This window comes from Bombus fervidus, chromosome 11 (assembly GCF_041682495.2).
Source record: "Bombus fervidus isolate BK054 chromosome 11, iyBomFerv1, whole genome shotgun sequence".
NCBI classification, from domain to species: domain Eukaryota; kingdom Metazoa; phylum Arthropoda; class Insecta; order Hymenoptera; family Apidae; genus Bombus; species Bombus fervidus.
In genome coordinates, this window is record NC_091527.1 from 12,831,856 (window position 1) to 12,851,752 (window position 19,897).

Genomic DNA, 19,897 nt, shown 5'->3' on the forward strand with positions numbered 1-19,897 from the left:
GCTTATTAATGGATGATCTAAGACGCGGTTCTGAGAAAGTTACGGCCAAAGTGCACCAACTTATTTCAATAAGCTTAGCTCTCAGCTTTGTACCTGTTTAGCATTAACAAAGTGAATACACGCACGGTGTAGAATTAACAGTACGATACCTGCTTGTAAATTTTAACCAACGAGAAAAAGAACTATTTCACGCGCGGTATGCAAGAGATACGCGAAACACGAAAGATACGCAACGCACGAAAATATTAAAATAATCGAAAAATATATAACACGAATGGGTCTACGGATAAACCATTTGCTTTTAGCACGTGCCAATCGATTTATTTAAACAATCGTTGAAAAAGTAAAAAGCACAGTATCGGTTTATATAATAGGTAGAGGAATTGATGTAACGAATAAACGACGGTTACTGATAAATGAATAATCGTTGGACAACGGATACATCGAAACGAGCAGCAAAAACTTCGAATAATATTCGGCGAAGAACAAAAGATGTTTAAATTTCAAATATTTAGCTTTTCCTCCTTTGGTTTGAACGAACTTTACGATTAAATACACGATTTGTTTGCGCTTGTGTATTACGTTTACGAATTTACGAGAATTTTCGATAGATAGAACGCGCGTAATATACGAAAATATACAAAGCGATAAAAAGACAAAACTAATAATTATGCCTGACCAAAATTATTTAGACCCAGATACCGTTCAACTTTGATTATAGCCGATCGTAACGATGCCGATATTCTAAATACGAATCGACTTATCGAAAGACTAGTCGTGGCAGACCAACCGACTATCGAGAAACTTAACGGGGATGGAATCGAAGCAACATCGAAATTTTGCCGTTTTATCGAGCTTATCGTCGGCCATCTCGTCGGAACAAGCGGCAGCATTTAAAGAGAGAAAAAAAGGAAAGAACGAAAATTTGGCAAAACGTTCGCGGAATTTCAAACCCTATATATATATATATTTACTTTGCCTTTGCAATTTATCCGTTTCCGGTGGTCGAGTCGCGGTTTCGCTTTGATGGGAAACGAATTCAACGGTCGAGGGATGCAATTTGCGATTCCAAGACCCTACTACTCCAAGACCCTTTCGCTCTTTTATTCCACCGTGGATAATCCCCGTCTGTCGCTTATGTTCCGTAGTTTTCCCTTAATTTTTTTTTTTTCCTTTTCTCTTTTATCGCTTTCTCTTTTTCATTTCGCTTCTCCTTGGCTCCTTCCTGGCTCGTTCCAGCGATCAACCTACGACTTATTGACAACTTACTGCGGCAATTTTTCTCGTCCAACCCATCGGTGCAGTCGTGCTGAAGATCACACAGCCAGGTTTTCGGTATGCACCTCCCAGGGCTGCACTCGAACTCCGTTTCGCTGCACTGTTTCGACCCTTTCGATCGCAATCGTTTTATCATTTTTCATTCTCGCAACCATTCTTTCGCACGACCAGTCGCCGTGCGCGCGCGAACAGAAGCGAACAAAAGCGAGACGAACCTCGCCAACAATTTATCAGCACGCCGATTTATTAGTCGCGATATTAAACTCGGATCGAGCAAACCTGTTTCCATCTCGCGTTACAACTTTTTGAGAAGGATAGCATTTCTCTCCTTTCTCTCCTTTTCTTCTTTTTCTTCCTTTCTTTCTTCTCTTTTTTTCTCCTTTTTTTTTCTTTTTTCTTTTTTAATCGTAGGAACGAACGTCGGTTCGCGGATAGGTTCTCATACGTTAAATTAGAAATCCAACGATAGAAAATCTCCCTTTGACGGTTTCAGCGTCTCTCTGACGCAAAATTAAATTTCCTTAGAGTTATTTATTTATCGTTATTTATATACGTACGTGATCTTTTTAAAAGGTGAAAAAATGCTGAACAGGACGTTTTAATCGAGAAAGATAGAACATCGCTCGGATATCCCTCGGTTACACTCTTATTAACTGACAAATGACTTTCTCTTAACTCTTTAACGATTCGCACTATAGAGGGAGAAATATCGATGGCGTATCTATTCGCGCGTGTTTCCTATTTTCGATAGAAAACCGCCGATGCTTTTTTCGCGAGAATCGATGTTTCCGACATTTTTATTCCGCGAGCGTTAGCCGACTTCTGGTACACGATACTGAGAAACTTTAAAGAAACAGCGAAGCGTTACATTAACATATTTTTTCCTTGTAAATTGCGTCGTCTTTCTATAGAAATTCGTATCGTGTCTCTTTTACTTCCAGAGGCATTTCCCAAATGTGACGCTAGATTTCTCAAATTTCCGGCTAGTGATACCATGTTTAAGGGTTCTCGTTTTATTTTCGCGATGGCGACGTTTTTAATACACGTCAAATACTTAAAATAATTTTCGCGCACGTAAATGACGCGAGATGACAAATTTTCGACAACCATTCATTTCGTAGTATCACCCTAGAAATCCTTGGCAGCTCTTTAGAGGATAGCTTTTGAAAAGGAATAAGCGTGCATCGCTAACGAGGACAATGACTTTAAATATTTGAACATTTAGGCAAATTCGTTACTCCATGTCGCGAGTTTTCCAATAAAGTCACGCGTGGAATAATATCGTCCAAGTAGCTTCATTTTATGAAAAAGGAATATCTGGCGGTATTTTAAAAAATGAAAAGCAAACGTAGCGATATTACCCCGCTTTATATAAAATATGAAAGACACACGGACAAAAATATGACAAGTACGTTCTTGTTGATTTCCTGACATTTACGTCGCTCGGTGGTTAAAGAGCGAAAAAGGGGAAACTCGTCTAAACTGTTTGCCCGATGAAAACGTACGTACGTGTACGCTTCTTTCTCGCCGGTCTTATAGCCGTCGGTTTGTTCGGAGTAAAACCGGTATGAAAGAAAAGAGGAAAGAAGCTGCGATCGATACGATTTAGATATACATACGAAAGATTGCGTAAAAGAAAATCAGATCCGCTTAGCCTCTCGGCACTCGGGAACTGATCAAACTCTGGCAAACCGTTAGATATCGGATATTACAGGTTGTTTAGCTTTTTAGCAAAGCTGTTAATTCTGGAACAACGAGCCGCGCAACTTTCTTCTTCCCCTCGAGTACAAGAGTGCTCGGTGAAGACGGTTTGTGAAACGCCGCGAGAAAGTATCAACGTTATTTTCGGCATTCCAATCTATTCAACTTAACGCAGGCTGGCCGTTATTAATTTGTCATTCGTAGTGTTTCGAAAAGCGATGTTCGATCGAAATGAATCGAAATGAAGTAACGATCGATTTCTTTCGTTTAAGGATAAGGAAACGATCGAGCTAATATCGCGCTATAAGGGCAAGTGGGATAAAAATCTAATTGCCATTTATTATCCGTTTTCGTGGTTGGAAATTACTTGTACGGTAACGAGAGAGCAGTTAGAGAGGCCCTTTATTATTGTCGCGGACTTGTTCGCGGTACAACGCAATTTTTCACGTCGCTAGTTATCACGTTATATCTCTTCCGCTGTCGCAAAATCGATACGGTTCCCCGTGCAATTTCAAAGCGAGAGAAACGCGACATCGTTAGCAGATTACAAGCGATGCCGAACGCGGTCGACCGATATGTTTGCCGGATGCGTGCCGGAGGAGAAGTCGGTTCACCCAAATATTCGTTAGCCTTTGACCCGTCGCGTTATCGATGCAACATCATTTCCAATTTCGTGCATCGATCACGCGAATGCTCGCGTTAATCGTTAACCGATTCTAACTAGCGTTTTATCGTAGTAATTATTAGAATTACGTATAATTTTCAATCGTTATATCCTAATATAGGTGATGATTTTTAATAAATTTTTATAAGAACGACGAATGGTAAATTTTATGCAAAGATAACGACAAATCCAGATATCGAACATCTATTAGGTAGCGAAAAGAGGTCGTGCGATTTTATCGTTAGCAACGATAAAATATCGAATTACGACAAACGTATAAACACGAAGGCAAGAGGAGAGGGTCGATACACATTATTTTCGTTATATTAGGCGTAGTTACATATGCAAATTAACTGTAAATAACGTAGATACGTACGATATGTTTCGAGAATCGAGAGATTATTAAATGGCTTAAGATTCGAACAAATTTCTCGTTTATAACAGGTAGCGACGAATTCAAATTTATTACCTATCAAGTATACCCGCGCGTGAGAATCGACGCAGAATTAATAGAAAATGAAACGATTTCGTACGTTTCAAAATTAGAAAGGTAAATTTCGAAAGGATATCCATTTTTGATCACAGATAGAGAATATCCGGTTTTCGAAATATAGGAATCTCTCGCCTATAACAGGTTCAAGTCACGAGTATTTTTCCACGCTCTCGCTTATAAATGCAAACGATCGTCTTTAAGTTTATTCGTAATTCAAAAAAGTTTCCGATCGAAGAAGGAAAGCCACGTGCAAATTCTTCGAATTTTTAAACTAAATACACTCCGAAAATATTTCGACGTTATTTCTCAAACATTCTACGCGCAATCCAGAATATCGCGCGAGAATTCTCTGTATTTAGCAACTTTGTGTTTTCTTAATCAACGCTAATAAGAATCAACGGTACAGAACAACAGAGGCCTTGGAGAACAAAAAAGCTGGCAGTTTAGCGGAGAAAAAGCAACGTGCCGACCGATGTAATTAATCTTCCATAACTCGCGTCGTTATGTAACACGACCAGGATTTCTTTTTCAACGACCTACATACGCTCCGCGTACGATCCGATTTTTGCCGATATTTTTCTGATTAAAGGAACACCACGCGGGGAGGCAGTAGTTTCACGCAAACATTTTGCACGCGCCGCTAATTCCCTATATTCTCGATTAATCGTCTCGTACGCGAATAACTGGAGCAACCTGGCGATCCTCTCCTCTCTTCTTCGTTTATTTTCCCTATTACCCTATTACTTTTTCTCTCTTTTTTTCTTTCTTCGTTTTTTTTTTTTTTTTTTTTTCTTTTTATGGAACTGCATATCGTATCGTCTCATCGCTGCAGCAGCTCCTGCCGCTCTTTCCGCTTTGATTTCCGTCTTTTATCGGTCTCTACGTTTAATTGGCTCCGCGATATTGAAACTGTAGAACGATAGAAAGAGGGTCCACGTGACGGACCGGGCAATTAATATTAAAACCGTACTGTTGCCGCGTAATAATGAATAGCCACCGGGATCCAGGATCGGTAGGCAAAATGGAAACCGATTAATCGATTTCATCGCCACTCGACGTAGCTGGGTATCGCTATTGATTAGACCGCTCGAGAAACATTCAAGACGTTTGCTCTGCCGCAACGAGCACGAGTTATGTAAATTGAACGAGCTAAGGCGAATGCTATAGTATCGATGATTTACCGTTTGCAAATACGTCAGGCCAAGAGGTCGGATAACGAGCAATGAAAAATTATATCTTAGCACCGATCGCTTCGATCGGTTTATCGATCCAACGAAAACGTTTATCTCCCATCGAGAAAGGCAACGAGAATTTGTTCTCTCGTACATATAGAACGCGATGTACACGGAATATTTCGTTCGTTTTACGTTTTTCCAATTGTTTTTCTTTTCCCGCGTTGCTCGAAAACTCTGTTCAACCGGTTAACTGAATTTTGTTTGCCGTGCTCGGAAACTCTTTCATTCACAAAAGTAGCAATTAACGAAAGCGCATATGTATCGGGCAGATCGGTTTTAATTTTCTGCGAATTAGTAAATACGCGGCATTACGTTTCTCTCCCCTTTCCTTTTTCGTAGCGTTTCGTAAACGATATCGCAACGTCGAATAAATTATTACGCTAGAGATATGCATAATATAGTCGACTCTGTATTATTTTCAATCGATAGATCCATTGATATAGAAAATATTGGCATCAATTTATCGCAAATATAAATATAGAACGCTGTTTTTTCTTCTTTCTATTTTTTTCTTTTTTCTTTTTTTTTTTTTTCTCTTTTTTGGCAGAGATATCGCAGCGAATAAATTATTAGTCATCAGCACGTCACCCAGTTGACGGTTTAATTGGCGCAAAAAAGCAAAAATTGTCGAAAACGGGTATCGATTAAATTTGTTTTAACTTTTGCAACTGCAAACGTTTTTTCTTCTTCCTCTTTTTTTTTTTGTTTTCTTTTTTGTTTTTTTTTAATTGGAGCAATGCGTTAATAAGTACACCGGTGTGCATCGTTATGTACGACGAAAATATCGACGATTTGGGAGAGAAATTAACTCTCGTCTTTCCTAGTTAACGGATTAATTGACACGGAAGTAAATTTAATTTCGATGTCAAGTTAATTAACGCGTTATCTGTTTGATTGCCTATTGATGCTGATAATGAATGTTTTAACAAACGCCGAAGACACGGTCGATGCATATTTTCGTATTATAGAGCATTTCACTCGGCTGTCGTATTTCAAGATAACAATTACATACGCAAAATTACCGAATCGCTTTTGTCATTCCGGTATTATTAGATTTGGAAAATCATCGTCGCAATTATTTTCATCTCACGCGCGTTTTATTTACGAAGTAAACGATCTAAATTAATCAAACATGGACGCTCTGAATTTCTCTGAAATTGCTAAAAAAGACCAAACGAAAAACAAAGACAAAGAAAAGAAAAGAAAGAAAAAAAAAAGAAAAAACAGGAAACCATTATCATAATGCGCGCTTTATGGCCTCGAGTCACGTTCGACTTAATTGATTTATATCGGATAAACTACTTTCGCGCTGTTACACTCTTATTCGAGTATTTATTTCAAAAGCAAAGCCTTACCGAAATAAATATGAAATATAGATTTGAATACAAGTAAAGGGAACGTTGACTTTAGCACGGCAAAGGAAAAGTTTCGTTTTATTATTCACCGTGGCTACAAAAGATATTTGCGCGCATCTTTATTTTACAACGAAGCGTCTTTTTATTACTACGTTCTACGTTTCGTTTTCGTATCAAGTTTTCGTCACGCGAAACAACTACCGGATAACGCGAAATTTAATGTACGTACTTGAACGAGAAAGAGAACGAAGAACAAAGTGGAATGTGTAACAAATAAACGATACAAAGAGGATTTTAATAGAAATAAATATACTTCACGTGCGTGCGTAGTATTAAAATAGAAAGCGAGGAAAGAAGACAGAGCGTGGAGTTTGGCACGCCAAAGGAGAACTATCGTTTGACCATCTGTGTCTCTCGATTTGAAAAAAATAGGAATGCGCGTGAAAGTAGAAATCCCGAGAATAGACGACAGGAATGCGAAGGAAAATGCGATCTTAAGACGGAGCGTATCGCCGCTTGGTATCGATAGCGGCGCGATCTAAAAAACGTACGTTTTATAGAACGACGTTAAAGAAATGTTTGCGAGTCGTTCGAACGACGTTACGGGGCTGGCTTAACGCACGGCATGTCACTATTCGCGGAAGCGGTGCAACCTTCCGCTCGTAGCATGCACGACGAAACGAGCGAAGCAGGTGTCGCTGTAACGCCAAGATCGGGTCGATAGCTGCATGACCAACGATATCGACCTTATAACTGTACGAAATCACAAATATATCGTTTTACGCGATATAAACAGAGACACGACGTACGCCTTCTGTTCGATAAAGGGAAATTTGGAATTTTTCGAGTCGCGCCAAACGTTAACACGCGTCTCCGGATATGTATATAGGCGGCAAGCTGTTTGTTCTGATCGAAACGAAAACACGCGAGTCATGGTGAATCCGAGCTGCAGTCTACGCACACATTGGAATGTCATTATCAAACTATTCCATTAACCACGACGACGACCGCGTGGCGTACAAAGCAAAACCGTACGACGAATAGGAATTTACCCAATTGATCTGTACGGCACGCATCTAGGTCACGCTATCCAGCGTATCGATAGGCGAAACAACGTCAATACCGAACTATTTAATTACAACGATAAAACCGCGTTTGTAATTTAAGCCACGGGTCAAAGGGTTCACCGATTATGATATTCTCTTTCCCCCTCCTCCCCCCCTCTCTCGCTCTCTCTCTCTCTCTCTCTCTGCGGTGCAGTACCCGTGATTGGTTTTGATTGCAAATCAACCGCGTACGTACGCTCTTTCGACTTCCGTGTCAAGATCGCCGCGTAATTCGCCAGCGTAAATTCAGAACTTTGGAATGTCCAATAACTCTCTGTAAATTCCAACTATCCGAGGTTCGAACGCGCGCGAACAACGGACAGCTAGACGCGAAAGAGCCGAACGAAAGGTACCGCTGTCACGCTTGATTATGGATCGGCTACTTGTTGAACTATCCGCTCTCGTCGAAATCATCGCCCGTACATATATACCTTATCTAATATAGAGCGGCTCGCGCGAGTATTCGAACGATCGCAGCAACCTTTTCGCCAACATATTTATTATCGCTACGATTGGAAAGGTGGTGATTCGTTTAACATTAACCTTGGCAGGCCCGGTCTAACGACTCAACGGTTTCAAAATTTCATTTAAAATCGTACGTTCGTCGTCGTTTCTTCCGTTCGTTCAACTTTACGCAAATTCTCGTATCAACGAAAATCGAGAAATCGTTTAATCCAATTGTGAATTACGATTCGTTCTTCGTTGAGAGATGTGAGAATCTCGTAGTCAGAAATTTTTCGAAATACAGCGAATATCTACCTGATGGAAAAAAGGGAGAGGGAAAAAAAACCATCTACGCCGCGTATCACGTAGCAATGTTTGTACAACGTTGAACGGAACAGTGTTTGTTAAAAATTTGTCAAAGATAACGTTATATATCACAATGTTATAACGTTACAAGCAGCTTACCGAGTGTGAACCGGGTAGAATAAAACGTCCGAGGCTACTAGAATCGCCAACAGTTAACCCTTTCGATATGGATTCTTTCTTACGCTATATATCAACATCTGTGGATCGAACTTTTATCTTACGACGTTCTATTACGGTCGAACAGTGATGCACGGTCCATTCACCGGACTTTGTAATCCACGCGATGAAACACGTCGATGCTCTATCTTTTTATCTCTTTATGAAGATAAAGAAAACGTTGATCGATCGAACTTAAAAAAGTGACATTCGATTTGTATTTGCGTTAAGAAGAAGAAGAAGAAGAAGAAGAAGAAGAAGAAGAAGAAAGAAAACGACTACGGAGTGCGTTGAACGTACATAGTTCGCAGCAATGGAATTTTCAATGCATATACACAAATGTATTCATAGACGAAGAGAATGGATTTCGCTTAGCGCATATAGGCGTTCATAAAATCGAAGGGGTTAATATAGATCACTCGCGTGTTTCTCGTTTCACGTCGCTATAGAGCCAAAAAGCGTATTTCGTTGTTATCGCTAATAACTACGTACCGCGTAGTTGTCTAGTTAGAGACAGAAAAAACCAAATTTTTTTATAGGCGACAAAAAAAAAGCCAACGCTAGATTTTCCTATTCTTATCGCGTCGCTGTTGATCGCAGATCAGCTACTCGTTGACCTCGTAATAAAATAAAATCGTCGAGCGTCATTGGAGGATAAAATAACGTGGAACCCGCATTAATTTTCCATAAATCTGAAGTGCATACACCGCGTACGCATCGATCGCCGTGTTAAGCACGCTCTATGATCGATTTTTTTTTCCTCTCTTTCTCTATTTCTCTTTTTTTCCTTTTTTTCTTTTTTTTCTTTTTTCTTTTTTTTTTTTTTCGAACGAAAAAAGCATCGAAAAGGTTTTCATTACGTAGGTAACTTGATTATAGACCAGCCACCATACTGGACGTCCTTCGTGATCAAAATCACCGTGCAATTTCACAGTTTTTCACGATAAATTTAGAATTTAAAATACCCGCTAATTCTCCCGCGGATACGAAACACGCTACTACGTTCACCGTCGCACACGTCCCCCGATAGGACTATCCAGGCTGCTTTTTTCATCTTTTTCTTTCTTTTTTTTTTTTTTCCTCCTGTTTTTGGATATACCTCCTCTTTTTTCCGTATTTTACTCTGCGTTCAAGAGTTCAACGAGCTTCCATCGATATTTCTCCGTGCGATGGCGAGAAGAGCAGTCGAAAATATTCGCCTGCAAAAGCGTTTCAAAACTAACGGTAGCTTTCGTTCATGCGTCAATCCGCTTCACCTGCGCGAAACCGGTCCGAAAAGTTGCACTTTCACATACCTGCTTTCGCGGCGAGGGAATCGCGTTTCAAGGGCCGACCAAAGGGCCACGTTTCGGCCGCGTCTCTTTCTTCTTCCCAAAAATCAGTCGCGAGAGAACAGGCTCGCTCGTTCCCACGGCTTGTAAGACTAATTTCAATAATCGATCGATGGACAACGGACTCGTTCTGATTAATTCACGCGACCCGATCGAACGACGCGTAACAAAAGCGACCTTTGCCTTGTTCGCGTTTCTCCTCAACGGCGAAAGAACACTCTGGCACGTTTCGTTTTTGTTCCACGCGTTCCAATTTTTTCAAGCGGAGTGTTAGCAAGCAGGTGAAAAATATGGTACGCGTAGAACAAAAATAGACGAGCAATTTCGAAATTCGATCGATCGGCGATCGAAAAGGCGGTGTTCTAGCTTCTCTCGCTTTGTTTATCAGAATACGTTATTAACCAAAAAGCGAAACACGATCGACGTCGGTCGCCTTTCTCGGTCTCTCGATCGTCGCGAGATCAACGGAATTATTAATCGCGTTACGAGCTGGTGCGTTACAATACTTTGTAACATACAAGCATCGACGAAACATTGGAAAAGAATGTTTTCCCGCAAGATTTTTATTGTTCGGTGTTTACGGTTCGAGCTCGGTAACCCGAAATTAATAGCGATAGTAGCTATCGACGAACGACCGGATATTTTTCGATTTATTTAATAAAGTAGCAGCAAAGTACTTTAATTATCCGAGTTTTGTAACTTGTATCGCTTTTTAATATCAAACATCGATTTTTCACGCTCTCCGCGTGCTCGGTAAACGACTCTTCGCCAACCACCACGTTCTTTCGAAAGAGATATGTCAAAATTTCAGATCGATACCAATAACGTGTCCGCGTACTGTTCGAATTTTTAATCGAGCAACCATCGTATCTTTATCGTTTTTAAATCGCGGATATTTAGAAATTTATATTTTTATCCGAAATTACTGAATTTGAAGGCGTTCCGAACGATAACTTGAATATCGTAACGAGATACTTTTGAATATCTCAATATTTTTTTCTATACCATGTATATTCCGTACTACAGCTTTACGCTTTGAAATATCCTATAAACGCGTAAATATCCGCCTTATCATTTACGTAGATAAACTCGATGTAAGAAGAATTTAACGAACGTCCATCCGACAGCGGATTGTATACTTTGGAATAACAAAATTAAAAAGCAAATTCAACTACCCGACGAAGGTAATTGCGATGCGAAACATCGAGACGTTTCTTTCGAAAGCTTGCACTCGGAAGCCCTAATTTCCGTAATTGTATAACGAGTGTTGCGAAACTCTCTTTAAAATTCAAAAATGTATATTTCGTAGGAATTTCTGAAACGTTAACGCGTTTAACTCGACTCGAACGTAAGGTCGTAACAATGACCTACTTTTCCGTGTAATTTTCATTCGCTCGTTTCCTGTCTCACCGGTAAGAAGCAGTTCCCTAACGTTCGATCGATACTACAGACCGTATAATTTTTCATAGCCCTTCTGAAAACAAAAAATGCCATTTTTATCGAACTAAAACGTATACGATTTTGTATTATCTATTCCCTAATCTATAGAGCAAACGCGCCAACTTTGCAGCGAGAAATTCCGTCAAATTTTATTTCGATACGTTTGCTCGCGAAAATATTGGAACAGTCGTGGAAACCTCTTGCGAATATATTACGAGCGAGTAATACGAAACATTTTGAAACTTTGTTAGCACTGTGACGAGACACGACTATCGTCGTTACGTTGGTAGAGTTTGAAACACGCTTGAAAATATAGCATTAGACCCGAATAAAATATATCCGAAAGATCGTAAAGGTATTTAAACAGTTCGTATTATACGATTACCTCTATTTCTTTTTAATATCGATATTAAAATAATATCGATGCAACTCTGACGCGTTCTATTACTTGCTATTACTCGCTATCGCTTCTAAACGAATTCCCGAGATATATTAATCTTTCGTATTTCAATTGCACGATGTCGGATCGATGTTGGAATACTTGACAATCTCGACCAACGTAATCGCCAAAATCGCGTTTCATTACGATGCTAGCGAAATTCCAAAACGTTTTACGTAACACACGCGATATACGAAACGCAAAAACGACGTTTCCAAGTTTTACAGCACGTAGACGGAATTTCACGAGCGATCGTACGCGTGTAACGGAATCGTAACCGATGCCGGAATTCGCGGGAACCGAGCTTGAGAAGCGTAATTGGTCGAATAGTTGTTGTAAATAATGGTGATGGAGCGACGATCGCGCGGACAATTACCAAAACGGGAAAGTAATCAGCGGTGGCGCGCACCGTTTCCCCGCATTTACATACCAGCCCATTATAATTGAATATTAATTATCGTGGATGGATATACGTCGTGGCTGGAAATGCACGAGCATGAATATTAATTCGGTATTTGCCCGACGAAATCAGAACGAGCCGTTGTTATTATTAATAACGCGATATCGCGCAACAATCTACCTCTGGAAAATAATAAAATATATATTTATACATATGAACAACATATACAAACACACAGATGCAAGATATAGCGAGATATATACGGAGCGTAAAATAGTACGATAAGAATTATATGAAATCTCTAATCTCTAATCTCACGTCGATGCGAGATGGTTTGTCCGAATCCACCAAACAGGAACTTTTCTCTCTCTCTCCCTCTCTCTCTCTCTCTCTCTCCCTCTCTCTCTCTCTCTCTCAAGAAACAAACCGATATTCGAACAAAACAAGCACGCACGTGTGTCACGGTCGAAATAATTCTCTGTTTGCCGATACGATTTACTTCCACAAATAATTTCGCCGTTAAACGTAACGAACCAAGTTTTCTTGCGCGCATCCAGACGCAGCTAACGTGCATGCGCTGTCGCATATATTGTACGTACGTATACTCTGGCTCAAAAGTCTCTCGGCACATTTGCCTTTAATATTTCGATAATTTCGATAATTTCGATGATTTCGACATTTCGCGTCGAGTATGTATTTGAAGCTGCACGCGTGTTCCAACAAAATCGTTGGCATACCGCTATTAATTATAAATTACACGCCATTTCTCGTTACCTTCGTCACGCCCTTTAGTTCCTGCGATCTCGCAATCGGCGTAGCGACCGTCCTGAGACTTTTGTTCCGAGATGTACGTACAGCGGCTCGCGAAAGTATTCCGACACTTGCTACGGAAAATTCTTATGGGTATATTACGCGCATTGTACGAAACCGTTTGAAATTTCCTTGGCATTGCAACGAGACACGACTATCGTCGTCGTAACGGCGTAAACGATTCGAAACCAATCCGAAAATGTATAGAAAAATTGCCAGACATTTATGGTAAACGTACGCTTACTAGAATATACGATAAACATACGCAAAAACTTGGTACACGATATACGGTATACAGCACGAATGGTAACCTTGAACGTACGATCGGTAGGAAAAGGGTGGTGTTACCGAATATCGCGGTTTCTTCGTGTAACAAATAATTACAAATACTTTGATAATCTTTGCGAAGGGTATGCTTGCAACCGATATCTCGTAGCTTCTATCGTATATACAGTTTGAGATTGTTTTCAAATTTTATCGATATAATACAGCCGTGTCTCAGATCCAACGAGATTTCAAAATATCTCGTACGGCGTATACCTAAAAAATTTCTAAGGGCGTTCGAATACTTTTGTCGGACACTGTACGTACAAACCTACGTGTACATACGCGTAATATATATATATATATATATATATTCTTTTTTAGTAGGTTTCATTCGCGAACAAATGAGCTTACAGCGCAACGGGGGAAACAAAATCCATTCGTATTGTTCCATTAAATACTTTGCACGGACGTGCAAGCGCGTGTGCATTGGTTCGCGTTGGGAATTAAATACGAAAATGTAGGAATTTAAAAATTCTGCGAGCTCTACAGCTGTCCCCGGTTGCGCGTTACAGTTCTAGCCTGTGCAACTCGAAACGATCTTCGTTTACTTTGGCCACGACCACAGATATAGACGTTAAAAACGATATAATAAATGGACAACGAATTTTAAAGAAAATTAAAATTGCGAATACGCGTAGAAGAGAGTTATTGGCTAGTGGAATTCGTTAAAAAGAATAGATAGAGATTAATAATAACTTACATGCTCGATGATAATATGAAAAACGTAATAAAAAAAGGGAGCAATCTCGCGAGAGACTCTGGTCAGGGTTATCTTAAAATAAACGCTGGCGCGTTTAATTTTCATAAATAAACGTGGTCGATTGCTCGTTAAAGGTTGCAACTATTACGCGGTAAATAAAAGCCAGTCGTTAAGCCACATCCACGAGTCTAGCTTTCTTCCACGGTTACGTTTCCTAAGTCTCGTTTACGATTCACGATCCTGCCGCTTCTACGACCGTGTTTCGCTACGGTTTCGTTTTCCAACGAAATCATAACGAAGATCTTTTAAAAGAAAGACGTTAAGACCGGCGAGGAACGATCTTTCGCACCTACGAAACGTTCTCGTGTTCCCTTCGAAAGCCCTTTTCTCCACTTTACAAACTCCACCAGCCAAGCCAAGTTCTTCGACTCTCGTAATTCCGAGACGGTCTACGATTAATAAAGCTGACTCCGGCTCGTGCGATTAATATCGCTGCAGGGTGTAGATCGTAGATGTTCTGAAACATGGTTCCAACGTTCGTCGCCGAGTATCGCGACGACATATTCGAAAGAAGGGGAACGATCCGATGGCCGATGCGAACGAGCTGCGAATCGCGAAGAAAGTTGCTTGGAAAAAGGGAAAAAGCAAACGCGAGTCTCGTAATGAAAAGGAACCTGGAACGAATATTTTCTTTCGGATCGGCTCGACTGGCAGCGCAAAAATATTTGCTCAAGGAAAAAACTATATCGATCGAGAAACCGCGATATCGAGGATTAATCCAACGAGAAACGTTTAATCGAAATCGTACGGCGATCTCGACGTTCTCTGTTTACCTTCGGTATAAATGTGACCTTAATCCTTGATCCATCTACGGTCTCCGAATTTTTATATTCGATAAAAGAACGTACTTGCGACGTACTTTTTAAGGGAACTTTTATCGCGAAATTAGAGCAAGAAACCCCGGGGTATTTTCCTTGGGAGCTCGTTAACGATAAAAAATGATTGGGCGGAAAAGAAGAGAGAAGAAAAGAACCAGGGAATAAGGAGAAATATGGGGAAAATCTTTGCGCGAAAATATTCTCTTAAAACCGTCTGAAAATCTCACGATCTACACCCGGAATCTGGAAATCCTCGCAATTCCATTGTCAGCTTGCATGGCCGCGTAATTGAAAATCATTTCGAGTCGAATTTATTCCGGCCATAACCATCGCATCGTTGCTAAAAACTAACTACGACACAGAGAGGAAATAGAATCGTTCCATCGAACAAGATAGAAGAAGAAGAAGAAGAAGAAGAAGAAGGAAAGAAGAAAAGAAGAGAACGTAAGTACTTACTGCAGACCGTTGGATCCTCGTCAGAGCCATCGTGACAGTCATCCTCGCCATCGCAGTGCCAGGCTCCGGGTATGCACTTGTTGTTGGCGCATTTGAACTCCGAGTCGGTGCACTTGTGCGGACCTGCAAGCGCACGTTCGTAGTCGTGATGATAATCGTCACCGATGGCCGATACGAGGTGCACGACGCACGCCAATCGCAACAATAGCAACAACGGCAGCAGCGTGCACGTGCATCGCGGCGCGTTGTTGAAAAGACGCATCGATGTTCCAGCGAACCGCATACTCTCGCGAGAATGTGTGCTTTACGAGTCCGTTTTTCAATCGTACGAAGCGTTCACGAACATTCGCGTATATTCCGTGTATCACCGTGAAGAGGGGAGAGGCAGAACGGCACGGTTCTCGACACCTTCGCAGCCGCTACTTTAATCGCTGATCCAATATAAAAGCTTTCAACGTGCAACGCTTTACGAGGCCCTTTTCTCCCCCTGCGTACGTACTGCAAGAGGTTCCGCTGCTGTGCTCTGCCAGCTTCTCTCTCTCTCTCTCTTCTTTCCCTTCCCCCTTTCCTCTCTTCGTTAATATCGCAACGGCAGAAAATCGTTCGTCGATCGTTTTATCGCGGCTCACGGAGTTTCAAGAGTTACGCGAAACGGCCGATAAAACGGCGTATACGCGATTACCGCGGCGGCGAAACTATGCCAGGTCGAGCCAGCGAGGCAAAAGTAGCAGATAGCACCGAAACACCGGCACCATCTATTCAGAGCATCTTTCGAGCTTCATCGGCTCCCGTATCCCTTCGAACCGACGAAAATGCTTTTCGCCCACCCGAAAAACCCGCACCCGCCGCTCCGCAGAGATCTCTCCGAAATCACGATACTCTTATCCCCCTTCTCTCGCCTCTTTTCTACCCGGCCTGGCCACCGATTTACCACCACCAAACCACCTTCCGGATCTCCGACCAAACAATCGTCCGTGAAACGATTTTCCAATAAATCGACTCTCTTCGGCCGAGCTTCTCCCGTCGCACAGAGGCCAAAGATTTCTCTTTTCAACTGCAAGTATCTTCCATATATATATATCTATATCTCGTTGCTCTCCTCTCGTTTTCTTATCTTTCTTTTTTCTCTGTACTCGGTCGAGATCACTGGACGACGGTCTGGGGAATACGGAAACGAGAAACGACGAAGGAAATAGCGTAGGAAAAAGGTTGGAAACTGGGCAACGTCGGCAGGAAACTCGCGAAAAGCTCTCCCGTCGCTCTGTGCACCACTTGGAGTGGACGACGCGAATACGACGCGGTTACGACGCGGTTACGACGCGGTTACGACGCGGTTACGACGCGGTTACGACGCGATCGCTCTGATCGCTTAACGCGACAAGCGGACAAAGAGGAAAAAGAGGAAAAAGAGGAAAAAGAGAAAATAATCGACACGGTTCTGCCGACGATTCGAAGCGATTTCAAACAACGAGACCACCGCGAGAAATACGACGATGCACTCGCGCTGACGGTTGCGGATGCTGTAAGCCAGCGACCGAGTAAAGGGGCCCCTATATATGGGCCCGAGGACAGCCACGCCGATATAGATGTAGAACGCACGCACACGAATCTGCCGCGTAGGGAGAACGAACGACGAGCGACGAGCACGAGCAACCAACGAGACGCGATTATCGTTGCTTTTCGCCCGATCCAACAGAAATTCGTTACAAACGATTTCGCTGAATCAGGAAGCGTCGAGACGGCGCTTCGGAGATCAAGGACTCCGACGAGATCGATTATTGCCAACCGTAACGAATAATAACGCAACGAAACTGTTACAATGGCCCACGCAATCCTGCCAGGTTACAGCGTCAGAATGGCGTTCGCGTCTCGGCGGTGAGAGGGCTAACGCGTCTCGGCCTGGCGCGAACCACGCACAGTCTCCGTTTCATAATAAAATTGTACGTAGTATAATCGTACGATCGATTGTCTAGACACGTCGTTAGATATCGCGTTAGAAAGTTTTCAGTTTCTATGAAATCGAACTTTCCAGAGAGACGAGATATTTAAGTCTCGCTTGGTCCGTATATTTTATACACGGTGGTTCGCCATTTCGACGTTATATATAAAAGAGCATCGTTGTATAGGCTACTTGTTAACGTTTCGCAAATTTCTTATCTATCGTTAAAAGCCTCTGTCTGACTCGAAGTACAGTCGTCAAAGTACATCCTTCGTTTACGTTAAAGGTATACGTTCGCGTTCGAAAATATTTCTCGTAAAACGCGTAATACAAATGAATGCGAGTACAAGATAAATCGGAAAAAGGGAGAAAAAATACAGAGAGAAAATGTGGAGGAACGGATCGTTATAGAGCGGAACGTGAATTCCGTATTTTGAATACGATTTACGTCAATGGTATTTGTATACGGATTTTCATTTATCGCGGTTTACGCTGCGAAAGAGGAGAGAGGGAGCACTTTGGCCATTTTTGTAAATCTTTGGTCTCGCGATCGCTTCGCTCCATCTGTCGTTTATTGATCGAATATTCCGACGAATAACGAATATTAATCTTTGATCGAGACGTTTAGAAAGCGCGTTGGTCAACTTTGTAGACTGAAAAATACGCTGATATTGCAAATATTCTTTGATCTATTATCTATTAATAGAACTGGACGGTTTTACGACTAAGCAAAACTTACAGAAAAATATCAATTACTCGTAGAAAATAGAGGAAAATACACTTACTTAACGTACGTAACGTATATAAAGAAATCGTAGGACGACCAACGTTACAACAGTTTAAAAAAAAAAAACAAAAACACGTTTTATCCTTATTTGATGTTTAAATTCGTCGTAGATTGGAAGGTTAGATTTACAGAGTACCTAAATACGAGTACGCTAACTTCGTATATCCTATCCTAAGTCTATTTAATACCACTTGTTAATACTCCATTCACAGTTGAACTTTATTTCCACTGAAACTCACGTTGGTCGTATTTGAATCAAATTTTGCTGATGTTCTGCGAGCAGGAATTAGATTCTGAAATCGTAACCTTAGAGTATTTGGTTAGGAAAAAACGCGATTGTTAAATTCCTGTCGCGTTGATTATTTTTAAAACGTCTTGAACAACCGACGAGTTTACGGGAAAAATGATACAAAGTCCGTTCGAAGAAACTTAAAATCGACTTGCATCTAATTTTAAGCTAGGAAATAAGAAAATAAAAAATATCGCAATGGCTGTAAAAAGGACTCGTACGTTGATATTCTTATTTTCCACTGAAACACGCGTTTTCATCGAATTCTTTCTCGCGGCATACAATTTTTCTAGTTATGCGAGAGTAGTACCAAACGATACGAAATTTAATATACCGTTATAAATACAATACGTACAATGGCGGAAATACCTTTTTCCATATAACGAAACTTTTATACACGCGACTGACGCGTTTGATTTGAAAAAAAAGTTTCGGATATTCTTTACGATAGGAACACGTTATATCGCTTAATTGTACAAAAGTACAATATGTTCTCGAGTGAAACACGATCCACTGCGGTGGACGTTTCGCTTCAATTTCCTGCGATGGCAAACGTTTTAAACTTTGGCGGAAAAATCTGTGTAGTACAAAAACAATAAAAACGCGTTATAATAGATATTCAGAAAATCTTGAAAATTGAAAACGGAATCCTCTAGATAAACGCGTATTCTATAGTTCGTTTCCTCTATTCGTCTCGTTTCGTTCTTTCTTCCTTCTTTTTTTCCAAACAAAAACAAAAAGCGCTCTCGTACCACGCTCCTATCCAGCCCTCCGAATAACAGAGAAACATCGGCAAAGAAATATTTTCGTTGGTCGAACGAAAGTTTGATTTTCCATTTAGGCTATCGTCTGCCACGAGAAGGTATTAATCGACCAATTATCTCGGCGATTCGAGTACGTTCGAGTATCGTTCGCGATTTCACCTTTTTTCCCGGTTGGCCAATGCTCTAGTTCAGTTTATAGTTGCGCGACATCCGAGAACCTATGGAAGTTGAATTACCTATTTAGGCTGAACCCAGATACGTCGACTTGTCGGCTAAGCTCGCGCGAGTCGCGTTTGGCCTCGAAGTGAAGCGAAGAGAAGTGCTCGAGAAACGTGGCTAAACCAACGACCGGATGAAAAAAAATTCCGATATTAAAATCTGATATTAAGCTCGGGAGGAGAAACGCTTGAACGAGACACACACAGAGAGAAAGAGAAAGAGAGAGAGAGAGAGAGTTTGAAACAAACTCGAAGGGAACAAAGCGAAATGAAGTCGCACGCGAATTTCAAGGGGCTCGTTCCGCGATTTTTCCGTTCGTT

The 19,897-nt window shown here is 41.2% G+C and overlaps 1 protein-coding gene across 8 annotated transcripts in view; it reads right to left on the reverse strand.

The window, feature by feature from the left end:
- Window positions 1-19,897, reverse strand: part of LOC139992275 (low-density lipoprotein receptor) — a 64,046-nt gene that overhangs the window by 17,962 nt on the left and 26,187 nt on the right. For 4 of the 8 annotated variants that reach the window (XM_072012979.1, XM_072012980.1, XM_072012983.1 and 1 more), the window contains 2 exons: window positions 15,580-15,702; window positions 1,270-1,389 (listed from right to left, as the gene is read on the reverse strand). In XM_072012979.1, coding sequence (XP_071869080.1) covers window positions 1,270-1,389; window positions 15,580-15,702 — 243 coding nt within the window. The remainder of the gene's footprint in view (window positions 1-1,269; window positions 1,390-15,579; window positions 15,703-19,897) is intronic. The other 4 variants (XM_072012981.1, XM_072012984.1, XM_072012985.1 and 1 more) reach the window with 1 other exon arrangement.